At 40.1% G+C, this 22,987-nt stretch overlaps 1 protein-coding gene across 1 annotated transcript; it reads right to left on the bottom strand.

The window, feature by feature from the left end:
* LOC129768595 (uncharacterized) lies at positions 1-21,841 on the bottom strand. The gene is made up of 4 exons (XM_055770341.1): positions 21,474-21,841; positions 7,364-7,551; positions 6,492-7,305; positions 1-290 (listed from the first exon to the last, which is right to left on the bottom strand). Exons 1-4 carry the CDS (start codon positions 21,597-21,599, stop codon positions 81-83), a joined length of 1,338 nt encoding a protein of 445 aa, XP_055626316.1. The 5' UTR covers positions 21,600-21,841; the 3' UTR covers positions 1-80.
* Between the last annotated feature and the right edge of the window lie 1,146 nt (positions 21,842-22,987).

The following is a 22,987-nucleotide window of genomic DNA, read 5'->3' as shown; positions in this document are numbered from 1 at the left end:
TTCGAATCAACAAGCAACTAGGAAAATTTAATAACATGATTTTTTTTTCTATATACAGTTCATACTTTCATACCGCGTATCTAGCGCTTGATTATGGGTTTACCAAGACAGTCCTTTGGGTATTTCTGCAGATACAGCCGATCGTCAGTCGTTTTATAGGGCTGAGTGTAAATTCTACAAATGGTAGCCGTGGTTGTGCACTCAGCTGGCGGAGGTTTGTTGACTGCCACGCAATTCTCGCTGGAAGACTGGGAGTATTCGATACCAGTGATTGTATTGTACGATGGAGGCTGATTTTGGATACAATTGGTGAAAAAATTATGAGTGAGTTATAAAAATGAAAAATGCTTTTTAAATTAAACTACATGGATTGAAAATATTCCGGAATGATACATAATGATAGATGGAAGCAACAGCTTTGGAAGCATTGTTTTGGTGCCGAATTCTTCAATCTATAGCTCTGAAGGTTCGACAAATCCCTCAACCTAGTTTCGAGCTACGATTGTATTGTAACTGCGAAAAAAATGGCAACATGGTGTATTTTTGGATCGAACAAACAAATGAAACAGTGTTCTAAATATTGCTATTTTTCTTCTGGGCGAAAATAAGGAAGCGATTTAAAAGTTTCAACTTTGAATAATGAACATTAGGGTGGCAGCGAAAATGGTCATGTCAAATTTCAAAAACCGATCATGTACATTTTGTTTATTGGTCCAAAAAATGATCCGTGCAAAGTTTCAGCTCGATCGGACATGATTTAGGGGTGTCTCAAAGCGCTCAAAGTTTTTACTTTTTGATCCTCGAAAATCTTCCAAGGGGGGAGCAAAGGAAATTTGGAAAATCGATTTTTTTTCGATGTCAAAAGACTTAAAAATGCATGAAACTAATCTGGTGTCATCTCGAAAAAAATTTTTGGCCGAAAATCTACCTTTTGGGACTAAGCCTGAGAAGCAATGAAGATATGGAAAAAAAGTTATCGAATTCGAATGTCAAAGCATTCAAAGCTTTGATTTTTTCATCATCGAAAATCTTCCAAGGGGGGCTAAGTCCTAAAAGGTCGATTTTCGGCCAAAATTTTTTTTTCGAGATGACACCAGATCTCGACGTTTTATGCATTTCTATGTCATTTGGCATCGAAAAAAAATCGATTTTCCAAATTTCCTTTACTCCCCCCTAGGAAGATTTTCGAGGATAAAAAAATCTAAACTTTGAGCGCTTTGAGGCACCCCTAAATCATGTCCGATCGAGCTGAAACTTTGCACAGATCATTTTTTGGGCCAATAAACAAAATGTACATGGTCGGTTTTTGAAATTCTATGATGAATTTTTTCCCATACATCCATTGCCACCCTACTGGTGCGTCACAATTTGGTCCGCTCATTAGGAAATTAAATCGTGGGTTGAATGGTAAACAGATTCGGCATACTGATTCCTCACACTTGGCAGAAGATGGTTCAGATAGGATAGTTTTGTACATGTTTTAGAATACAGTCAACCCTCTTATAACGCGGTTTCCATAAAACGCGGAGATAAAATTGCGACAGCCCTCCTATAACGCGATACTCTTATAGCGCGGTTCCCATTCAACAACGTTCCATCAGTTCTTTTCGTGCACTCAATGCATGAGTTTAACTGGATATGGTTATATAAACATTCAAGCTTATCTCTTAGCCATTTACGACATCGGTTTCAGGCAAGCTCCGGATTAGAGGATATGATTCGCAAGTCAAGATGTGCTGCAAAATTAGCTGTCATTGCCGAACCTATTAAACTACTCGATGAGCTTAAGGCGAAGGTGGAAGCTAGCCACAAATGGCTGCCACAATGGCGCTCATTTCTTTCGTCTCCCTTCCTCACCCCTCCCCCGAAAATCAATAACTGCAAAACAGTGTAAAGAAAATTATCGTTTTCGCACACTTCCCATCAAGTAATATCATCCAAACTCTAATTGATTACTCACAAGATATTAAATTTTCATCTGCTGTCGCACTGTATAGTGAAAAACGTCGGAAAACTCGAGCTAGTGCTCTGAAAGTTAAATTTTCATTCTTCAATTTTCGGCAATGGTTTTATTTTTATTGGTGAAAGCATCGTTGTTTTTTCGACACTGATGCCAGACCATATCATCGAAACAGCTATGAAAACCACTCAATAAAATGTTATTCCTGAGTCATAGCGTTTCATGTCATGAAAATCAATAGAATAAAATTGTGTTGATATCAATACAATTATTATTTTTTCGTTAAATGGGTCTATAATGTAAGTTGTAGCAACTTTAACATTGGGTAGGAAAATTGTATTGCAGAGCTCGGAACACTGTCACGGCTGCCTATGCTTTCAAAAACAGTAAACAGAAAAATATTACATTCAATAAAAATGCCTCGGCCAACGAAGAGAAGGGTTAATGCTCTCCAACGTGAATATGTGAAAACAATACGATCAACGAAGGAAAATATTAAGGAATTATCAACAACTATGCGGAAGAACTTGTTAATACCAAAAGAGGCCCTATTCATATGTGTTATAAATTTGCTCATGTTACGCTCGCGTATAATCAGAATTTCACTTCATATGCAAATGCACCTTCTAAATATATTTATATTTGCAATTGTTCATCGGAACCTATCGTGTCAATGAAGCGTCACACAGTCTGATAAGTGAATTAATATATTTACTTGTGCTTTGCTCTTCTCTCACAAACACTATTACCCCGTTTTTACACGTGGGTTTGCCTATACTAAAGGGTGTGTCACATCAAATTGCATCACGGAAAAAACGCTGTAGAAATTCGCTCAGTAGACCGATCCTTTTGAAAATTTTAGACAGTAAAATAAAAACTATTAAACAACTTTTGGCATTTTCTTTTTATTCATACTTCGAGCCCAAGCCCGTATGCTCGCACCTTCCTCTTTACCCCGTCCATAAGGTTCTGTACAACGTCAGGTTGTAGTTTTTTTTTTGAACAGAAATCCATTTTCTCTTGAAGTCCGCCTCCGATTTGACAACTTTTGGGTTCTTCCGGAGGGCCTGCTTCATAATCGCCCAATATTTCTCTATTGGGCGAAGCTCCGGTGCGTTGGGCGGGTTCATTTCCTTTGGCACGAAGGTGACCCCGTTGGCTTCGTACCACTCCAACACGTCCTTTGAATAGTGGCACGAAGCGAGATCCGGTCAGAAGATGGTCGGGCCCTCGTGTTGCTTCAATAGTGGTAGTAAGCGCTTCTGTAGGCACTCCTTAAGGTAAACCTGCCCGTTTACCGTGCCGGTCATCACGAAGGGGGCGCTCCGCTTTCCGCAAGAGCAGATCGCTTGCCACACCATGTACTTTTTGGCAAACTTGGATAGTTTCTGCTTGCGAATCTCCTCCGGGACGCTGAATTTGTCCTCTGCGGAGAAGAACAACAGGCCTGGCAGCTGACGAAAGTCCGCTTTGACTCCGGATTTTCGAAATGAGTGCGTAGGATTAATTCACGACGCTCTTTTTCGTTCAACGACATTTTTCCAAATTTACAAAAAATTGACAGTGAAACATGGCCAACGTGATCTATACACTCTTATCTGATTATAAGCGAAAGCTGAAGATATAATTTCTAAAAATTAAATTTCTACAGCGTTTTTTCCGTGATGCAATTTGATGTGACACACCCTTTACTGCAATGGCTAGCTTCTACTTTCACCTTAAGGTGAAGGTAGACGGAAGCCATTGTAGTAGTATAGGTAAAACCACGTGTAAAAATGTGGTAATAGTGTTTGTGAGAGAAGAGCAAAGCACACGTAAATAGATCAATTCACCTATCAGACTGTGTGACGCTTCATTGACACAAGTCTTTGAATACATTTGAAAAAAAAAATAACAGTTCAATACTAAAGTTAAATGTATGAACGATATGTTCCGATGAACAATTGCAAATATAAATGTAAAGGGCGAGTTTTTCACCGACAAGAGCAAGTTCGATGTGGACGACAGATTTAAGAAGAAGAAAATGTCGAAGTTCACCTCCAAATATCTCGTTTGGCAGGCCATCTGCTCTTGCAGACTGAGGAGTGAGCCTTTCGTGACAAAGCGCACAGTAAATGGCGAGATCTACAAATCTGAGTGCCTCTAGAAGCGCCTTTTGCCGTTCTTGCAGCAGCACGACGAAGCTCCGCTATTTTGGCCAGATTTGGCATCATGCCACTATTCTAAAAGTGTCCTGGAGTGGTATGAGGCCAATTCTGTCCATTTTGTTCCAAAGGACATAAACCCGCCAAACTGTCCGGAGCTGCGCCCGAAGGAGCAGTACTGGGCAATAATGAAGCGGGAACTTCGGAAGAGCAAAAAGACATTCGAAGACGAGAAGGACATGTTAAGAAAATGGAAAAAATACTGAGAAACTGGTACCGGATGACACTGTAAAGACTTTGATGGAGGGCATCAAGCGAAAATGCGTTCAATTTTACACTCAAGGCTCCATCGATTAACTTTTCTTTTGATTTTTGAAGTAAATATATGTATAAAACTACCCTAAAAATTTGGTTTGATTCTAAACATTATAAGAAAATTGGCATGACATTTTCGGTGTCGCAATAATTTCGTGTTCGCCCTTTATATAGAAGGTGCATTTGCATATGAAGTAAAATTCTGATTATACGCGAGCGTAACATGAGCAAATTTATAACACATGCGAATTGGGGCTCTTTTGACATTAACAAGTTCTTCCGCATAGTAACTCGATGTTGATAATTCCTTAATATTTTCCTTCGTTGGTCGTATTGTTTTCACATATTCACGTTGGAAAGCCTTAACCCTTCTCTTCGTTGGCCGAGACATTTTGATTGAATGTAATACTTTTCCGTTTACTATTTTTGACAGCAGAGACAGCCGTGGCAGTGTTCCAAGCTCTGCTATACAATTTGCTTAACCAATGTTAATGTTGCTAAAACTTACATTATAGACCCATTTAACGTAAAAATAATAATTGTATTGATATCAACACAATTTTATTCTATTGATTTTCATGATATGAAACGCTATGACTCAGGAATTTCATTGAGTGGTTTTAATAGCTGTTTCGATGGTGTTGTCTGGTATCAGTGTCGAAAAAATAGCGATGCTTTCACCAATACAAACAAAACATTGCCGAAAATATAAAAATGAAAATTCAACTTTCAGAGCACTAGCTCGAGTTTTCCGACGTTTCTCACTATACAGTGCGACAGCAGATGAAATTTTAATATCTTGTGAATAATCGATTAGAGTTTGGTTGATATTACTTAATGGGAAGTGTGCGAAAACGATAATTTTCTTTACACTCCTTCGCAAAATTATTGATTTTCGGGCAAGGGGTGAGGAAGGGAGATGAAAGAAATGAGCGCCATTGTGGCAGCCATTCGTGGCTAGCTTCCACCTTCACCTTAAGACAGATCTATGGAAAAAGGTGCGCCCGTTTGGTCACTAAGTTGGGTTAGAGGAGTGGTAGAAAACAGTACGGCAGAAAGCGGAAGGGGGTTTTTCGGAAATTTTAAAGAGAAAGGATGATCACAAGAATTTGAATGAATTCTGCACTTTTTCAATAATTTCAGTACTATACAGCTGCTACTAGTACTTCATTCGAAGATAAACGTTTTGCGTATAGGAAATTTGAAATTCTTATTGCTCTCCATGATTCTTATTCCTTGATTACATGTCCCAAATATATGTCTTCCTAAAAGTTATCGATCTTCGTGTCTGATTGTCCTTATAATCTCCTTTTCCTTTTCCTTCGCGAGAAATCAAATCCCTTCTTATTAACAATAGAATAAGGTGAAATGTAAATACATATTAGATATAAGATAGGCTTAAGAATTGAGTGTAATGAATGTGAGAGTGAACATTGTCAACATATCCTTTTATCCCTTCCTTTTCCTGAAGAAAATATGTCACCCTTCTAAACTCGAGTAGACCGCGAGTAATCGGTTTTCTACACCATTAACATTAGATTAAGGAAAAATGTTTATATATACTTGTAACAATACAGTCAGGAGTTTGGCTCCTTTTAACTTATGTAACTGAGCCTGTAAAAATAACCGATTTAATAAAAAAAATGATTCTTATTGGTATCCATACTACGCGGTACGAATGATGTGATTTGTACTCATTCTGAGTTTCTCATAGCGCGGTTTCCATATAAAGCGGTACGCACTCACCGCGTTATAGGAGGGTTGACTGTATCACACAAACCGGATTTCTAAAAATGACGCTTTAACCTTTTTTTCTAAATTATGCCATCGATATCCTTTGTTTTATTCCACGAACAGAGAGGTACATAACACAACATCGTCACTCAGATCACTCAAGACAAGTCCCAGAACATCGAACAAGTTTATTCGGAAAATAAAAAGACAATCGCAAACAGAATAAAATTCATGTATTGAAAACAAACGAAACGCATGATAAACGGACATGCACATAAGCTCAAACACAGTAATCCAGCAGTAGTTCAGAATGGACGGTGACCACGTTTCTTACTCACCCCATCTTGCCGATTGATTGATGGAGCCATAAGTAAAGGCTGATTTTGTGCTCCCACAACAATCCGATTTATTGAAGAATAATCTGGCATTCTTTGACCTGTGGGAGGGATTGGAACTGTCGCGCTTCTTGGTTTAGCTGATTCAGATGCAGCGATTGGTTTGTTTTGTCCTCTATTTGCGCCACCGCTTCCTCCACCGCCAGCAGGTGCACTGTTGGAGCCACCAACAGGAGCGTTTCTGTTGTTATTATTAGCGATAGCTCCTCTGCCTTGCTGCTGGAAAATAGTTGGTGTCGGCCTTTGTTTGTTTGTATTATTGTTCTCGGAAATTTTGCGTTCACGTGTGGCTGCATTCCCCTGTTCTTTTTCAGCTTTCTTCACGATGAAACGAAACGGAATCGATCCATCACGTACAAAACGTTTGATCATTTTGAACGATATTGCCACGCATTTTTCTTCATTCCGCATTTTCGTAAAATCTTCGCAATCAGCGGTGACGAATTCTACAAACTTTAGCCGAGGAATTTCCTCTTCATTCTTCGATCGGATCTCAAATTCGTAGCAATACTGACGCGCTTCCTCACGACGCCCGAAGTAGATAATCATGAAGTACACCATCTTAGTGGCGGCACTCGAGAAAAAATAAAACAAAAACTTCTTGCTAAATGCATCGATCAGTTTAATGCTCCCCTTCGAGCTGGTTTCGGAAAATGGGACCTCCGAAAGCTGGTAGTAGCTGAATTGTTTACCCAAAACGGAGTGATCGTTCGCAAGATGGCTTTCGATTTCACACTGCAGACCAGACCAATCGCAACTGCAAGACAAAACCAGACTGAACCAATACGTTAACACCACAAAATTAGCATACTTACGATAACATATTAAGTTTTTCCGCGATACAATCGTACGGTCGAAATTTGCATTCCTCCAGATGATGACCCATATCCTGTGGACCGAAAAGCCACGTGCAGCCGGCTTCCTCGTACATGCATCTCGTTTTTGCGGTTTTTACCAATTGTACGATCGGATTTGCTTTCTTCTTCTCAAAATGCTCAGTGCACTGCAAAAAAACGAAAAGGTTGGGAAAATATAATTTCATGAATGAAGTCCGGCAGTGCAATCCCACCAGAATGATGAGTAACTAAAACTGAAACTCCGATTTCCCCAGGCTCATTGATTTAGACATCTGTGTTAGGGAAATACACAAATTCCTGCGATCGTATATCAACCGCAGCGGTTGGGGACTTTACGAACGATCATTCAGTTTTTACGAATTTGTGCATGGCTTCCAAATTGAAAGTGGTTACAAAGTACAGTCAACTCTCCTTAACGCGATATCCAAGAGACCATCGAGTTAAGGAGGTATCGAGTTGTGGGGATAAGGATGCTTGTAGAATAAATGAAAGGTGCCATGAAATCCATCGAGAAAACATCGAGTTACAGAACATCGATTAAGGAAGAGTTGACAGTACAACGCATTGCAAGTCGGATGTGTTCATTGCTATGATTACCAACAACACAATCGATTTCGTTTTTTGACGTAGAACTACGTCTTTCAGGAAGGGTGCCAAATCAGAAAAAAGGTGACGTTTTTATGAAATAAAGTTAACGTTAATAACTATTTTCACAGCGAACGGATTCTGATGATATGCATACCAATGGAATTGGAAATTCCCTAAGCTTTGTTTGATATGCTATACATTACAATTCCCTAATCCCTAAACGTTTTCAATTAATGAAAACTGGAAGCATTCCCATTTTCCCATACTTTTGTTCTGCCGATTTGTGTGCTTCTCGTACCCGTACCGTCAATAACGAGCAACTTATACATTCGTTTCTGTCCGTTTCCAACTTTTTTGGTATAAATAAGCCATCCACGATTTGAACCCACACCACTTCTCGTTTGGCGGTCATCGGAGCAACATCGTTGCTGGAGAACATCGAGCAAGGAGTAAGTACGTGCAACACAATGAGCGGACATCACTCATACCTAATGTTGATTTCACACACATAGATACACACAGCGCGATGCAAGAATGGAAGATATTGCGAAACGGCAATCCGCGTTGACGGCATTGAGCTTCGTATTACGAAATAGTGGAGTAGGCATGACAATATGGGTTTGCAGTAGAAATGAACACACTTTTAAAAAAAAAATTATGAATGAAAATTATTTTCCCCAATACAAATTAGTACTCTACGTAAATGAAAATCACTTTTTCTTGATAGTAGTAAAAATATCATACAAAAATTTTGTCTAAAGAGAATTTTATATTATAATGGTAAGTTTTAGTAAGAATATCTGAAAATTCATAGAAAATAGTTTCAATTAGGGTCAGAACAACGTACTTCTAGTAGGAAAATAATGCCAAGAAAAAATTATCATACAAATTTTATCAATTTAAAACTGCCTTAGCGCCGACTAATCTGATAGAGAAAAGTTGGCCTCCTACAAACCTATGTCGTATCCAGATGTCGACACCATTCCGCCGTCAACGCGAATGCAATTTCATCCGCATTCACTACACACCCTCGAAGAAGGGCTTCCTCTCCGTATCAAAGTGTGCTTCGGCAAAGAAGGTATCAGCAGCCTTTTTGTGCTAGTGCGGATATGAGTATCCAGAATTTTGGAATACGAACATACACTGCATTTATTTAAATACAACGTATCTTTCATGGAAGTATGTTTTTAAATCCCAGTAGGAAAACCTTACACTTTTTCCACCCGAAACTTTGAACTAGACTCCTATATTGAAAGGTTAGACGTAGTCCCACGTCAATACAAGCGGATTGAATAATATAATTCCGTGGTTATACGTCGAAAATGCGATCGTGTCCTAGATACAACCCCTTACTTTTTTTTTTGACGTAAGACTACGTCTTCCATTCCTCTACTGGGATGTAAGTTCAATGTTTCGAAAACGAGAGCGTTACGCCGGAGACCGAGATTTTGAGCGTTAATAGCTCCTAAAGGGTGTGTCACATCAAATTGCATCACGGAAAAAACGCTGTAGAAATTCGCCCAGTAGACCGATCCTTTTGAAAATTTTAGACAGTAAAATAAAAACTATTAAACAACTTTTGGCATTTTCTTTTTATTCATACTTCGAGCCCAAGCCCGTATGCTCGCACCTTCCTCTTTACCCCGTCCATAAGGTTCTGTACAACGTCAGGTTGTAGTTTTTTTTGAACAGAAATCCATTTTCTCTTGAAGTCCGCCTCCGATTTGACAACTTTTGGGTTCTTCCGGAGGACCTGCTTCATAATCGCCCAATATTTCTCTATTGGGCGAAGCTCCGGCGCGTTGAGCGGGTTCATTTCCTTTTGGCACAAAGGTGACCCCGTTGGCTTCGTACCACTCCAACATGTCCTTTGAATAGTGGCACGAAGCGAGATCCGGCCAGAAGATGGCCGGGCTCTCGTGCTGCTTCAATAGTGGTAGTAAGCGCTTCTGTAGGCACTCCTTATGGTAAACCTGCCCGTTTACCGTGCCGGTCATCACGAAGGGGGCGCTCCGCTTTCCGCAAGAGCAGATCGCTTGCCACACCATGTACTTTTTGGCAAACTTGGATAGTTTCTGCTTGCGATTCTCCTCCGGAACGCTGAATTTGTCCTCTGCGGAGAATAACAACAGGCCCGGCAGCTGACGAAAGTCCGCTTTGACGTAGTTTCGTCGTCCATTACCAGGCAATGCGGCTTCGTCAGCATTTCGGTGTACAGCTTCCGGGCTCGCGTCTTCCCCACCATGTTTTGCCATTCGTCTCGGTTAGGAGCCTTCTGAACCTTGTATGTACGCAGGCCCTCCCGCTGCTTGGTCCGCTGGACGAATGAACTTGACAAATTCAGCTTATTGGCGACATCCCGGACCGAACTTCTCGGATCACGTCTAAACTGCTTAACTACGCGCTTGTGATCTTTTTCACTGACGGAGCATCCATTTTTACCGTTCTTCACCTTCCGGTCGATGGTTAGGTTCTTGAAGTATCGTTTTAGTACTCTGCTGACCGTGGATTGGACGATTCCCAGCATCTTACCGATGTCCCGATGTGACAACTCCAGATTCTCGAAATGAGTGCGCAGGATTAATTCACGACGCTCTTTTTCGTTCGACGACATTTTTCCAAATTTACGAAAAATTGACAGTGAAGCATGGCCAACGTGATCTATACACTCTTATCTGATTATAAGCGAAAGCTGAAGATATAATTCCTAAAAATTAAATTTCTACAGCGTTTTTTCCGTGATGCAATTTAATGTGACACACCCTTTAAACAACTGAACGAAATGGTATGATAAACACTTCATTCGAAAGATAAAATGTCTACGCGTTATAAACTTGTTACTTTTTCATCTTAAAACTTGTTTCAATAGCCTTAAAATTGCTTTCAAAACAGGCTATTGAAATCACCAATCGGTATATAAGCGAGCGCCGCTCGTAAACCCACTCAGTTATAATTGAACAGCGATTGGAGCATGTTGTCGCTGTTGTGGTGAAGCTAACTTCGTTTATCCTGAAAGCTTTGATGAACGGTGTCACCAAGAGCCTGTTTGTGTACCTTAGGCCAGAAGGGAATCCATCAGGAGAGTGATGCCACGGTTCCGCTTGAAACATCAGAGCAGCCGCCACACACACATACACGCGCGGAACCCTCGTTGCTATCATCGTTGCTGAAAAATAATCTGCCAGTTCTTCTGGGAATTGAAAAAAACATTCATGCGAAAGAGTTTATTTTAATGTTTTCTATCCATAGAACACTGCAACCAAATACATCTGGTTTTTTTTTTTCAATCAATCGCAATTGACAGGAAAGCTTCTGAATATTATTTTTCCCCATCAGTAGATAATTTTCGTATCCAATATTGGATGCATAACATGAAAAACGGAAAATTTTTCACATCGCGAAAACCATGTAATTTTCGAGCGATTATTTGCTTCCTACTCATATAATGCTGCGACCAAATACATTTCGTTTTGGATTTTTCAATCAAGTGCGATCAAAGTTATTGAAAAAAGATTATTGGAGGTGCAATGAATCTTAAGGAATTCCCGCTCTACGCGCACTGGCAAACGATGTTTACTCAACAATTTCTCAAACGAGAAATGGGTGTTGTGAGAAAGGATTAACGAACGGAATAACGACAAACGGGAGAAAGAAATGTTTGGAGGTTGAAGGAAATTGGCAGAAAACATCTTCATTTTATCTTTCGAATAATGTGATTCATACCACTTCGTTTTGCCAGAAAGAGATTATTAATGCTCAAAGGCGCAATCGAGTCCTCCGAGGAAATTACCCAGCGCAAATTAGAGTCGACTATCGATTGCGGCATTCGTACACAAATAATTTTATAATGCAGTTTCATCAAAGTGATTTCTTCGATATGGGGAAATATTCACTACATCATGTCATATATTTCATATTCTTCATTATGAAATCCATATCCATGGCACCTATCGGTATCGAATTATCATCGACACCACGATTTTCGCTAAATGCTCATTTCAGTTCGGCCTGCAAAAAACTTTTCTGAACTCTAATCCATCCAATTTGGAGCCCTGAAAAGGGCCGTTGATTATATGCTAAGCTAATATAGTACGCTCTCCTCGGATACGATGAGCCAGCTGGATGTCCTTGGGCATGATGTGACGCGTTTTGCATGGATAGCACACAAATTAGTATCTTCGAATAGGCCTCCTGCAGCGTCATAATCGCGGAACTTTGGAAGCGCCAGTCGGTTATGAATTCCTGAGCAATTCCACGAACCAAATGCTGCAAAGGCAGCTTGCGGATCAGCAATTCGGTCGACTTCTGATAGCGACGAATTTCACGCAAAGTTCCCGGTCGATAGCGATGTGGCTTCTTCACGCTTCCTGTGGCTGGTGCGCTTATCCGAGCTGCTTTCGTGATCCCTTACCACCGAAAGACTAACGAGCTGTCTGCTTGGTCCCTCAACAAACAAGTCCTCACGGTGCGAGAGTAGAGTAACAAATGAACGAAAGCAAGTCAAGTCAAACATTGATTTTATTTACATTTTCAGTTGATTAACATTGTATATACATACATAAGTGATTCAGAATTTTTTTTTCTTTACATCTTTAGTTCATCATTTCATACAAAAGATAAAGTGTCCAAGAGTTATATCTATTTTAATACATTGAAGTGATGCTATATTAATAGGAATGTATTTATCCATAGTGGGATTGATTTTTGGTGATTTTAAACTAAAACTAAAAGATTGTTTGACCTACTATTTACAAGATAAACCTACTTATCCTACTATTTACACTAATCTACTATATACAATGAGCTTATCAGATCATATCTAGATTGAGAGCATTTCTGCTGGAATTTCTCATTCAGAACTAAAATTTTAGTTTTTACTGTTTGGCATCTGGTCATCTCATGCAATTCTGTGGTCCGAGTATATCTTGGCATATCTAGCAGCATCCGAAGTGTCCTGTTCTGAGTTCTTTGTAATCTAATCTTATGTGTTTCTGCACAGAACCCCCACACAGGTGTAGCATAGAAAATTACTGGTGCTATTATTTGATTATAGACGGCAATTTTGTTAGTCCGAGATAATCTGGATTTGCGGCAAATTAGTGGATAAAGATATCTCACTAAAATGGAGCATCTAACAATGATAATTTCTGTGTGGGATCGAAAAGTCAACTTCGAATCAAGTGTGATCCCAAGATATTTTATTTCGGAATACCAATGAATCGGAGGCCCTCCCACCGAAACTCGGCAATCTGGCGATGGGTTCAACTTATACGTTTGTCGATGTTTAAAAATTATTGCTTGGGTTTTAGAAGCGTTGATTTTGATCTTCCATGAAGAAGCATATTCAACAAATATGTTTAGGCATCGCTGAAGTTTGCTGGTGAGTTCACGTATAGTCCGACCTTTCACACTGAGAGCAGTGTCATCTGCATAGAGAGACAACATGCACCAATCAGGAAAATGAGGGACATCCGATGTGTATCTATATATCTAAAAATGGAGTGATGTCTGTCTGTCTGTCTGATTCTTATAGACTCGGAAACTACTGAACCGATCGACATGAAAATTGGTATATAGGGGTTTTTGGGGCCGGGGATGGTTTTCGTGATATTTTGAGACCCCTCCCCCCTCTCTAAGGGGGGGCTGCCATACAAATGAAACACAAATTTCTGCATTACTCGGAAATTAACCAAGCAAACGAAACCAAAGTTGACATGTGAAAGTTTTAGGGTGCAATAAATGTTTCTATGATGGTTAGACAGTCCTTCCCCCACTCAAAGGGGGGGCTGCCATACAAATGAAACACAAATTTCTGCATTACTCGAGAATTAATCAAGCAAATGAAACCAAATTTGGCATGTGGAGGTTTTAGGATGCAATAAATGTTTCTATGGTGATAAGATACTCCTTCCCCCTCTCTTAGAGGGGGCTGCCATACAAATGAAACACAATTTTTTGCATTACTCGGAAAATCATCAATCAAATGAAACCAAAGTTGGCATGTGAAAGTTTTAGGGTGCAATAAATGTTTCTATGATGGTTAGACAGTCCTTCCCCCACTCAAAGGGGGGGCTGCCATACAAATGAAGCACAAATTTCTGCATTACTCGAGAATTAATCAAGCAAATGAAACAAAATTTGGCATGTGGAGGTTTTAGGATGCAATAAATGTTTCTATGGTGTTAAGATACTCCCCTCTCTTACTGCCGTACAAATTAAACACAAATTTTTGCATTACCCGAGAATTAATCAAGCAAATTAAACCAAATTAGGCATATGGAAACTTTAGGGTGCAATGAATGTTTCTATGGTGGATAGATACCCCTCCCCCCTCTCTTAGGGGTGGCTGCCATACAAATAAAACACAAATTTCTGCATTACTCGAGAATTAATCAAGTAAATGGGCGGGACGAAGTTTGCCGGGTTAGCTAGTAAATTATAAAAAACAGGACCGAGCAGACTACCTTGCGGCACACCTGCTGGTATAGGGATAGTTCTAGATACAATTCCATGCAGCGATACCTTAAACGATCTCTGTTGCAGGTAACTACGGATGATTTTGACCAAATATATTGGAAAATTGTACTGAATGAGCTTGTGGACAAGTCCATCATGCCAAACATTGTCAAATGCCTTCTCGACATCTAACAATGCTATGGCAGTAGACTTGGACACCGCTCGATTTTTGTTGATGTTGTTTGTCATCCGTAGCACCTGATGCGATGTTGAGTGTCCGCTTCTAAACCCAAACTGTTGTGAAGGAATGATGGTTTCAATGTGCATCAGCAGCCTTTGGTTAATTATTTTTTCGAACAGCTTACTCAGCGATGAGAGCAAACTTATTGGTCTATAACTAGATGGAAACGTGGGATCTTTCCCGGGTTTGAGTATTGGGATAACTTTGGCTAGATTCCACGAAGAAGGAAAATAGCAAAGCTCCAGGCATTTATTAAAAATATGACATAGAGTTGTATATGCTTTCATGGTCAAATTTTTTAAAATGATGTTAAAAATGCCGTCAAACCCAGGAGCTTTCATATTTTTACTGCTCTTCATCGCTGAGCAAAGCTGTTCTACTGTAATCACTCCTTCTGGGGGAATAGGACCTGTTTGGTTGTCAAGGCTGGTGATGCTCAATGAAACCATTTGTTCATATCGGCTCGGCATGTTAAGTCCAATGCTATGCGAACTATAAAACTGATCTCCAATTACATCGGCCTTCTCGGTTGGAGTTATGAAAGTTGACTCCTCGACCCTCAATGGTGAAATAGGTTTTGGTTTTGTCTTCAGCACTTTTGCTATTTTCCAAAAGGGCCGAGACCGAGTGTCTAAGGCTTGGACAACACGTCCGAAATTTTCATTTCGGAGTGTATCCATCCTAGATGCAATCATTCTAGTGAGTCTGCGAGCGATACGCCTTTTATCCGGATCACCCGTTCTTTGAAATTGCCGTCTATATATGTTTCTAAAAATGATAATTAATAATGTGTGAGGGTCAATTTCTATAAACTTACCCCTAATAGGAACACTTCGAATGCAAGCTCTATCCGCCTCAGATAAAGCAGCTCGGAAACTTTCAAGTGCGTGGTCGATATCTGCTGGTGAATCGAGAGCTGGATTTTCCTCGATACTGACATCCACTATTCTACCGAAAGCCGCCCAGTCTACATGATGATAATCCTTGAGCTGCTTCACTGGAACAGAAACTGCATCACCACCGACCTTGCAGATTACCGGACGATGATCTGAACTCAGCTCATTGAGAGCGATTGGTTTGGTAGTATTAACGTTGGTCAGAAATATATCCAGTGTAGAAGAATTGCCAGATGGAGACCAGAACGTAGGACTGTCCGCAAAATGTACCGTGTAGTTTCCGAGCTGGAGATGGTCAAATAGTAGGAGACCGTTGGAGTTTCGTCGATGATTGCCACACAGCTCGTGCTTTGCGTTGAAGTCTCCGCCCACTATCAGCCTTGCATTGGTACGGGTGATGGTTGTCAGATCCTTCTTGAATTTAGCAGACAGACCACTGGCGATAATACATTGTTGAGGACAGTAGGCCGCGATAAACTGAAGCGAACCAACAAGCGTTCTCACCTCTACACCGACAGCTTCAATGATGGAGGTATTGTAGTGTGGAATTGCACAGAACCGTATGCCTTTTTTCACAATGATCGCAACCCCTCCTCCCCTGGAGTTGGAACGATCCAAACGTATGAAGGTATAGTTTAGCAGTGAAAAATTGTCCTTAGATGTTAAGTGGGTTTCCGTGACGAGACCCACATCAATTTTGTGTTTGCTGACAAATTCCTCCAGCTCGTACTTTTTTGCCCGAACAGAGCAAGCATTCCAGGTTAAGATGTTTAGGCTATTAGGAACCATACTGGATGATAAATTTCCCGAGTACTTGCAACAGCTCGGAATTACTGCGACATTGACGAAAAGCATTTGACATTTTGACAAATATCTCCATCAGTTCAGCTGGATTGAAGAGATCCGGATTATTGTGAGGAGGATCGGATTTTGGTGGTGATTGTTGTCTGAATCCGGGAGGAGGGGTGGTTCACTGGTTGTGGGTGGAGATACCATCCATATTAGGCCGGGAGGAGGATCGGTTTATAAACGCTGGAAAGTCATTCGCTTTGAACACTGGATCAGCCTGTTTCTTCAGTTTCGGTTGGTTATTAGACGACGCCTGCTTTCGGATACGTTTAAACATCTCGCGTTTAGGACATTGTTTGTCCAATCCATTATGATCACCTCCACAGTTGGCACATTTCAGTGCTGCTGCCCCTTCTACCCGACAATCCGACGAGATATGATTCCGAGCACAGATGTTGCAGCGTGGGGCCATATTACAATAACGTGTGCCATGGCCAAAATTGAGACACCGTTGACATTGCGTGATGTCTCTGTTCCCACCACGATACGGCTCCCACTTCACGATGATGGAAAAAAGTGTACGAATTGCTTGCAGACTATTCATAGTTACGGTTACTCTTTTAAAGTGGAGCAAGTAGAGACGATGGTGATAGTGTTTCACTTTTTCGTCACGTCTTACAATGCGATGCACTGCTGTTGGGATGATTTTATAGTGATCATGAAGCTCAGCCAATAGATCATTCACATCTAGTTCTGGTAAACCTCTCAGGACAGCTTTAAATTGTTTATCCCCCGGAATGTCGTGGGAGAAAAACTCAGCCTTGAGTTCCTTCAAATACATTGCAGCTTTATCATAGTCTGCCCTGGAGGAAACCACCATTTTGATGCCAATGCTGCACAATTTAAACTCGGCTTTAATATGCCGTGATAATAATTCCTTCATAAGCTGACTCAGGGGAATGCCTTTCACCATCAATGGAGGGAGTTTTATTTTCGATGGTACATTGATTGCCTTCGTTGTTTCGCTGCAGTCTGATGCGTCATCGCATATTGATGCATTCTCATTATCCCGATTGCTCGCTAGATCGGGAGTTTTCGTGCTTCGCACCGAACGAAGCGATTCTTTTCTCGGGCGTTTGTCGTGCCCATCACTACTACCACTTGCTTTATTGGGGCTTTGTCCCTGTTTCTTACGTCTCTTAGCCATCACTTTACAGGCGCGCGCTTCACTAACGTTTAACGATATAACCGATATTTAATTTAAAGCACAGGAGCGAAGAAAAACACGTTTGTTCACCACGAATGCCAAACGTCGAAATGATCTCTCTATGAGCGACAATATGCTCCAATCGCTGTTCAATTATAACTGATGAACGAAAGCAAAGGAAGCGTGATATTATAAACCATAAAAGTATAAAATGTAAACCCCACCCTCTTTATTATATAAGCTTACTGTATACCTACTTCGATGTTATTCGTTTCTCCCTCAGGGTAAGCTACGAATATAATAAGGGTGGGGTTTACATTTTATACTTTTATGGTTTATAATATCACGCTTCCTTTGCTTTCGTTCATTTCTTACTCTACTCTCGCACCGTGAGGACTTGTTTGTTGAGGGACCAAGCAAACAGCTCGTTAGTCTTTCGGTGGTAAGGCACCACGAAAGCAGCTCGGATAAGCGCACCAGCCACAGGAAGTGTGAAGAAGCCACATCGCTATCGACCGGGAGCTTTGCGTGAAATTCGTCGCTATCAGAAGTCGACCAAATTGCTGATCCGCAAGCTAGCTTTGCAGCATTTGGTTCGTGGAATTGCTCACGACTTCAAAACCGACTCGCGCTTCAAAAGTGCCGCGGTTATGACGCAGCAGGGAGCCGAAGATACTAATTTGTGTGCTACCCACGCAAAATGCGCCACATCATGCCCAAGGACATTCAGCTGGCCCGTCGAATCCAAGAAGAGCGTGCGATATTAGCTTAGCATATAATCAACGGCCCTTTTCAGGGCTCCAAATTTGATGGATTAGAGTTCAGAAAAGTTTTTTACAGGCCAACTTGAAAGGAGTATTTTCGTTTGGATGCCATTCAGCATCGAGAAAATTTCGGAAAGATCTAATCGTTGCTGAAAAATAATCTGCCAGTTCCCTGGGAATTGAAAAATACATTCATGCGAAAGAGTTTATTTCAATGTTTTCTAACCATATAACACTGCGACCAAATGTTTTTCAATCAAATGCTATTAACAGGTGGTTTTCGAGTTAGTATTAACCACTGGTGGGCTTCGAGTATCAAGGAAAATCTGGAAAGAACTAATCGTTGCTGAAAAATAATCTGCCAGTTCCCCTGGTAATTGAAAAATACATTCATGCGAAAGAGTCTATTTTAATGTTTTCTATCCATATAACACTGCAACCAAATACATTTGGTTTTGTGATTTTTCAATCAATCGCAATTAACAGGAACGCTCCTGAAAACTATTCTTCCTCATCGCGAGCAAATGAAATTATATGATTTTCAATCGATTATTGCTCAGTCGCCGAAAGTTTCAAATTCAGAGAGTTCATTCCCCTCTAGTTTGCCTTCCAAATTGCCATCGTGAACCACCCCTTCTCTCGATTCAATCACGCACAAAAAGCATACTTAAGCGATATTCTGGTGGTGAAACGCATTCATTTTTCGTGAGGACATCGACAAGACAACATCGTTACTGAACGAGCTGAACGTGCTGGACGAGCTGGACGGCGAGGGATCGAGGGATTCATTACCTGGCCCGACCTAACCTGAAACGCAATCAGTTTGGTTTAACTGTGAGGAAGCGCAGAGAAGCCGATCGATCAGAAGGAAAAGAGAAGGTGACCAAGAGAGCATCAGCATCGAAAAACGGTTCCCCGGGAAGAAATCTAAGCAGCCGCCACACACTCATACACGCACACAACTCTTTTCGTTTGCTGGTTATCGAGAAGAAACCTGGAAAGAAGTGATCGTTGCTGAAAAATAATCTGCCAGTACCCCTTGGAATTGAAAATTACATTCAAGCGAAAGAGTTTATTTTAATGTTTTCTATTCATATAATGCTGCGACCAGATACAATTGGTTTTGAGATTTTTCAATCAAGTGCAATCAACAGGTGGTTATCGAGTTAGCATTAACCACTAGTGGACTTCGAGAAGAATCGAGAAGTATCCGGAAAGATGTCGTCGTTGCCACAAAATAATCTGCCAGTTCCCCTTGGAATTGGAAATTACATTCAAGCGAAAGATTTTATTTTAATGTTTTCTATCCGTATAATACTGCGACCAAATACATTTGGTTTTGTGATTTGTCAATCAAGTGCAGTTAGCAGGAAAGCTTCTAAAGATTATTCTTCAGAACAAAGTTTTTTGTATCCAATATTGGATGCATAAAACCTTGTGCCTCCAACGTAACGCTCTCATTTTCGAAGTTCCCCAAATATTCATTTATTCATTCATTCAGAATGGATTTAGATTCAACATCAACCAAATGATCTCTAAATCAACGATAGTCCTACGTCACCCTTGCGGTTATACCATAGATATAACCCACTTCCTGTTTTTTCGTTTGATGTCAAGTTAGCATCGATTGCCGGCGGGCGTCGAGTGTCGAGGAAGAAGACAGCCGCCATGAAGAAACCGAAACGATGTCGATGTCCTGCGTCAACCTTGCGGTTATACCACAGTTATAACCCACTTCCTGTTTTTTATTTCCGTTCTGCGAAAGATGCTGAATAGTATAATTTGCCAATTATTTATTTAGGTATGAAGTCTTTGGGAGCGTTGGAGGTGTAGTTTTGCTAATAGATACAGAAAACTTCTCGGATATTTAATAGGTTACTAGCTGACCCGGCAAACTTCGTCCTACCCAAAATTTGTGTTTTGTTACCAATGCCTTCAAACATCCACATTTTCTTACTATGAGCATGTTCATAGGTCCAATCGCAGAACTGTTCATTGATTGATCTTCTAATAGACCTCGTTGAATTTACCTTTTACTATAAAACTCCAAGTATTTCTAAAAAAAACTCATTATAATTTCAGATTATTTTCAGACACAATTCTCGTTCAAGATTTTTCAACCACTTGCAAATAACATGTTTCTCCGTTACTCCGTTACGAATGAACTCTCAGAGTTTAAAGTCTCTTTAATTCAATACCTTCCTTCCTTCCTTAGAGAGGGGGGAGGGGTCTCAAACTATCACGAAAACCTTCCCCGGGCTCAAAAACGCCTACATACTAATTTTCATGTTGATCGGTTCAGTAGTTTCCGAGTCCATAAGAATCAGACAGACAGACAGAAATCCATTTTTATATATATAGATTGATAGATTGATTGATGGCGTTTGGTGGTCGATCGGAAAACTTCACAGTCAAACTGATTCAACTGTAACGACTACGATCACATGTTTACATGTTGGGTAGCATTCAGATTTTGAAAATGACTAGACAGTGAACTACTACTTACTACTCATGCTAAAGCTACCTTTGCGACAATTCAAACTGACATTTTTTGAACGACCTTGCATAACTGACGAATCATAAACATTTTAGGCCTTATTCTTCTTGTTTAAATTGAATTAGCTTTGAACTTTGCAGTTCATTCGCCTCTAAAATATTAGGGCGTAGATTAGTCGTAGCGCAGTAATTATTGCATCTGAACTTCAATCCAAGTAGCCGTTCGAGAAAAAACCCAACCTCAAAGAGGTAAATAAAAATATCGATTACACTACGGAGTATTCCCGAAAACAGATAGCAAGTTTCATGCAATCATGATAATCTGAAATAATACTCGATCAACGACGATTCATGCATAAGAATCATACATTAGATTAGTGAGAAACTTTAAATGCTTCCGATATTATGTTTATGAAACGTGATGAAAACAAAGAATTTGTTTCCAAACAAATCCACGAAATATGCTTGGAGCAGCTGTTTTCCCCTCCCACAGTGAATACATTCCATATCAGCTTGTATCGGCCGGAACAAACTTTCAAAGCAAACGCTCGGACTACTTTGATAGTGCGCTAACGTAAACCGATTATCGTATTCATAGAACAATTCAAAGCAAAACAAAAATGGCACTCACCTTACAAAGCCGCACATTGAGTGCACAAACGCATGATTCACATCCGATATGACGGGAGCTGCACTCGTACACCTCCCCTTCGGGAAATTTTGAACACAGCACACATTTCAGCGTCTCTAACTCCATATCACTCAGTTTTCTCTAGATTTCGCGAAAACTTTGTACTCACTACACACTCTCATTGACGGTCGCTCGCGCTCGAATCGTCACAAACGTCTGAGCCAACAAGTCGACAAATCAGTAAGTCAGATGCATCCTCTACTTCGATGGGAAAATGAATATTTCACCAATACACATCAATATGATTCTTGCTGACTAGGAGCTGGTCACTTGCGATATGCAACTACACTGCTATTTCAATGTGTATGATTCCAATTGGAATGTACATTAGTTCTGCTGGCAGACATTTTTCTGATTTCACAGAGATGAGAGTTGCGTTCACTATAAAAACAAACAACATTAAATATAACAGGGATGGCCAAACGATAGTCCGCGGTCTACCGGTCGTCCGCGTAGGCATTTCTAGGCGCCCGCCAGCTGGTCTATGATATTTCTTCATTTAAGGAGAGATATAAAGAATAGATATTTCTTCATTCAAGTTTTCGTTTTCATTCAGATTGTTAGACTCTAACTTGTAATAAAGCAAAAAATTGTCACTAGGAACAATTTATACAATGTTTTCACATGGCATATCATTTGTTAAAGGACCAATTGAAAATTCTGGAGACATCCGGAAACAGACACAATTTTGTTTTTATTGATTTTCGAAAACTTATAATTATTATAAACTAAATAGTTGGAGAAAACTTCGCCTTTTAAATTGCGAATGCGAATTTTAATGAAGTTTTGTTGCTTTAATTTTTAAATTTCGATAAATAAGGTGAATTAATTGTGCAGATTTTTTCAAGAACTATGGTTATGAATAGAGCAACTAGTGAATGAGAAATGAGAAATTTCTAAAATTAAATATTGGGCTCTTTTATGCAATTCAAGTTGCTCGTTAGCTCTATTTTGCTGTCGGGTGAAAGCTGTCGGCATAATTTTTCGATCTGTTTGATTTGCTTGTTGCATTTCTGATGTTTTGATTTGGGAAACATTTCGGCAATGTTTTCGCGGATGTTCGAGAAATAATTCGATTCGATAAGGTTCTATCGATTTACAAAATACGAAAATTTGTCAGGTGTGATAGTTATAGGGATCGAATCGACCGCTCGATTCAATTTACATAATAGGGGCCAATATTTCTGTATAGATAGTTTCATTAACTCTCTAACTGCGTTATTCGTCGTTCGTCATCGTTTAGCGTATCGCATGTGTTGGTACAAAGGGGACGTGTGCCACTTTTTTAACACTTTCGGTCTGACACACCGACGCGAGTATAGGAGTAATTTTTTTGGACAAGTGGCTTTTTTATATCCTATAATATTGTTGAATGAATGTATAAATTAATGTTAGTGGCGTGGAATATTCATTGAATATAATGCATAAGATCATTACCGGACTATTATTATTTG

This window comes from Toxorhynchites rutilus, chromosome 2, assembly GCF_029784135.1.
Source record: "Toxorhynchites rutilus septentrionalis strain SRP chromosome 2, ASM2978413v1, whole genome shotgun sequence".
In the NCBI taxonomy this organism is placed as follows: domain Eukaryota; kingdom Metazoa; phylum Arthropoda; class Insecta; order Diptera; family Culicidae; genus Toxorhynchites; species Toxorhynchites rutilus.
This window is presented reverse-complemented; position numbering and strand designations above follow the sequence as displayed.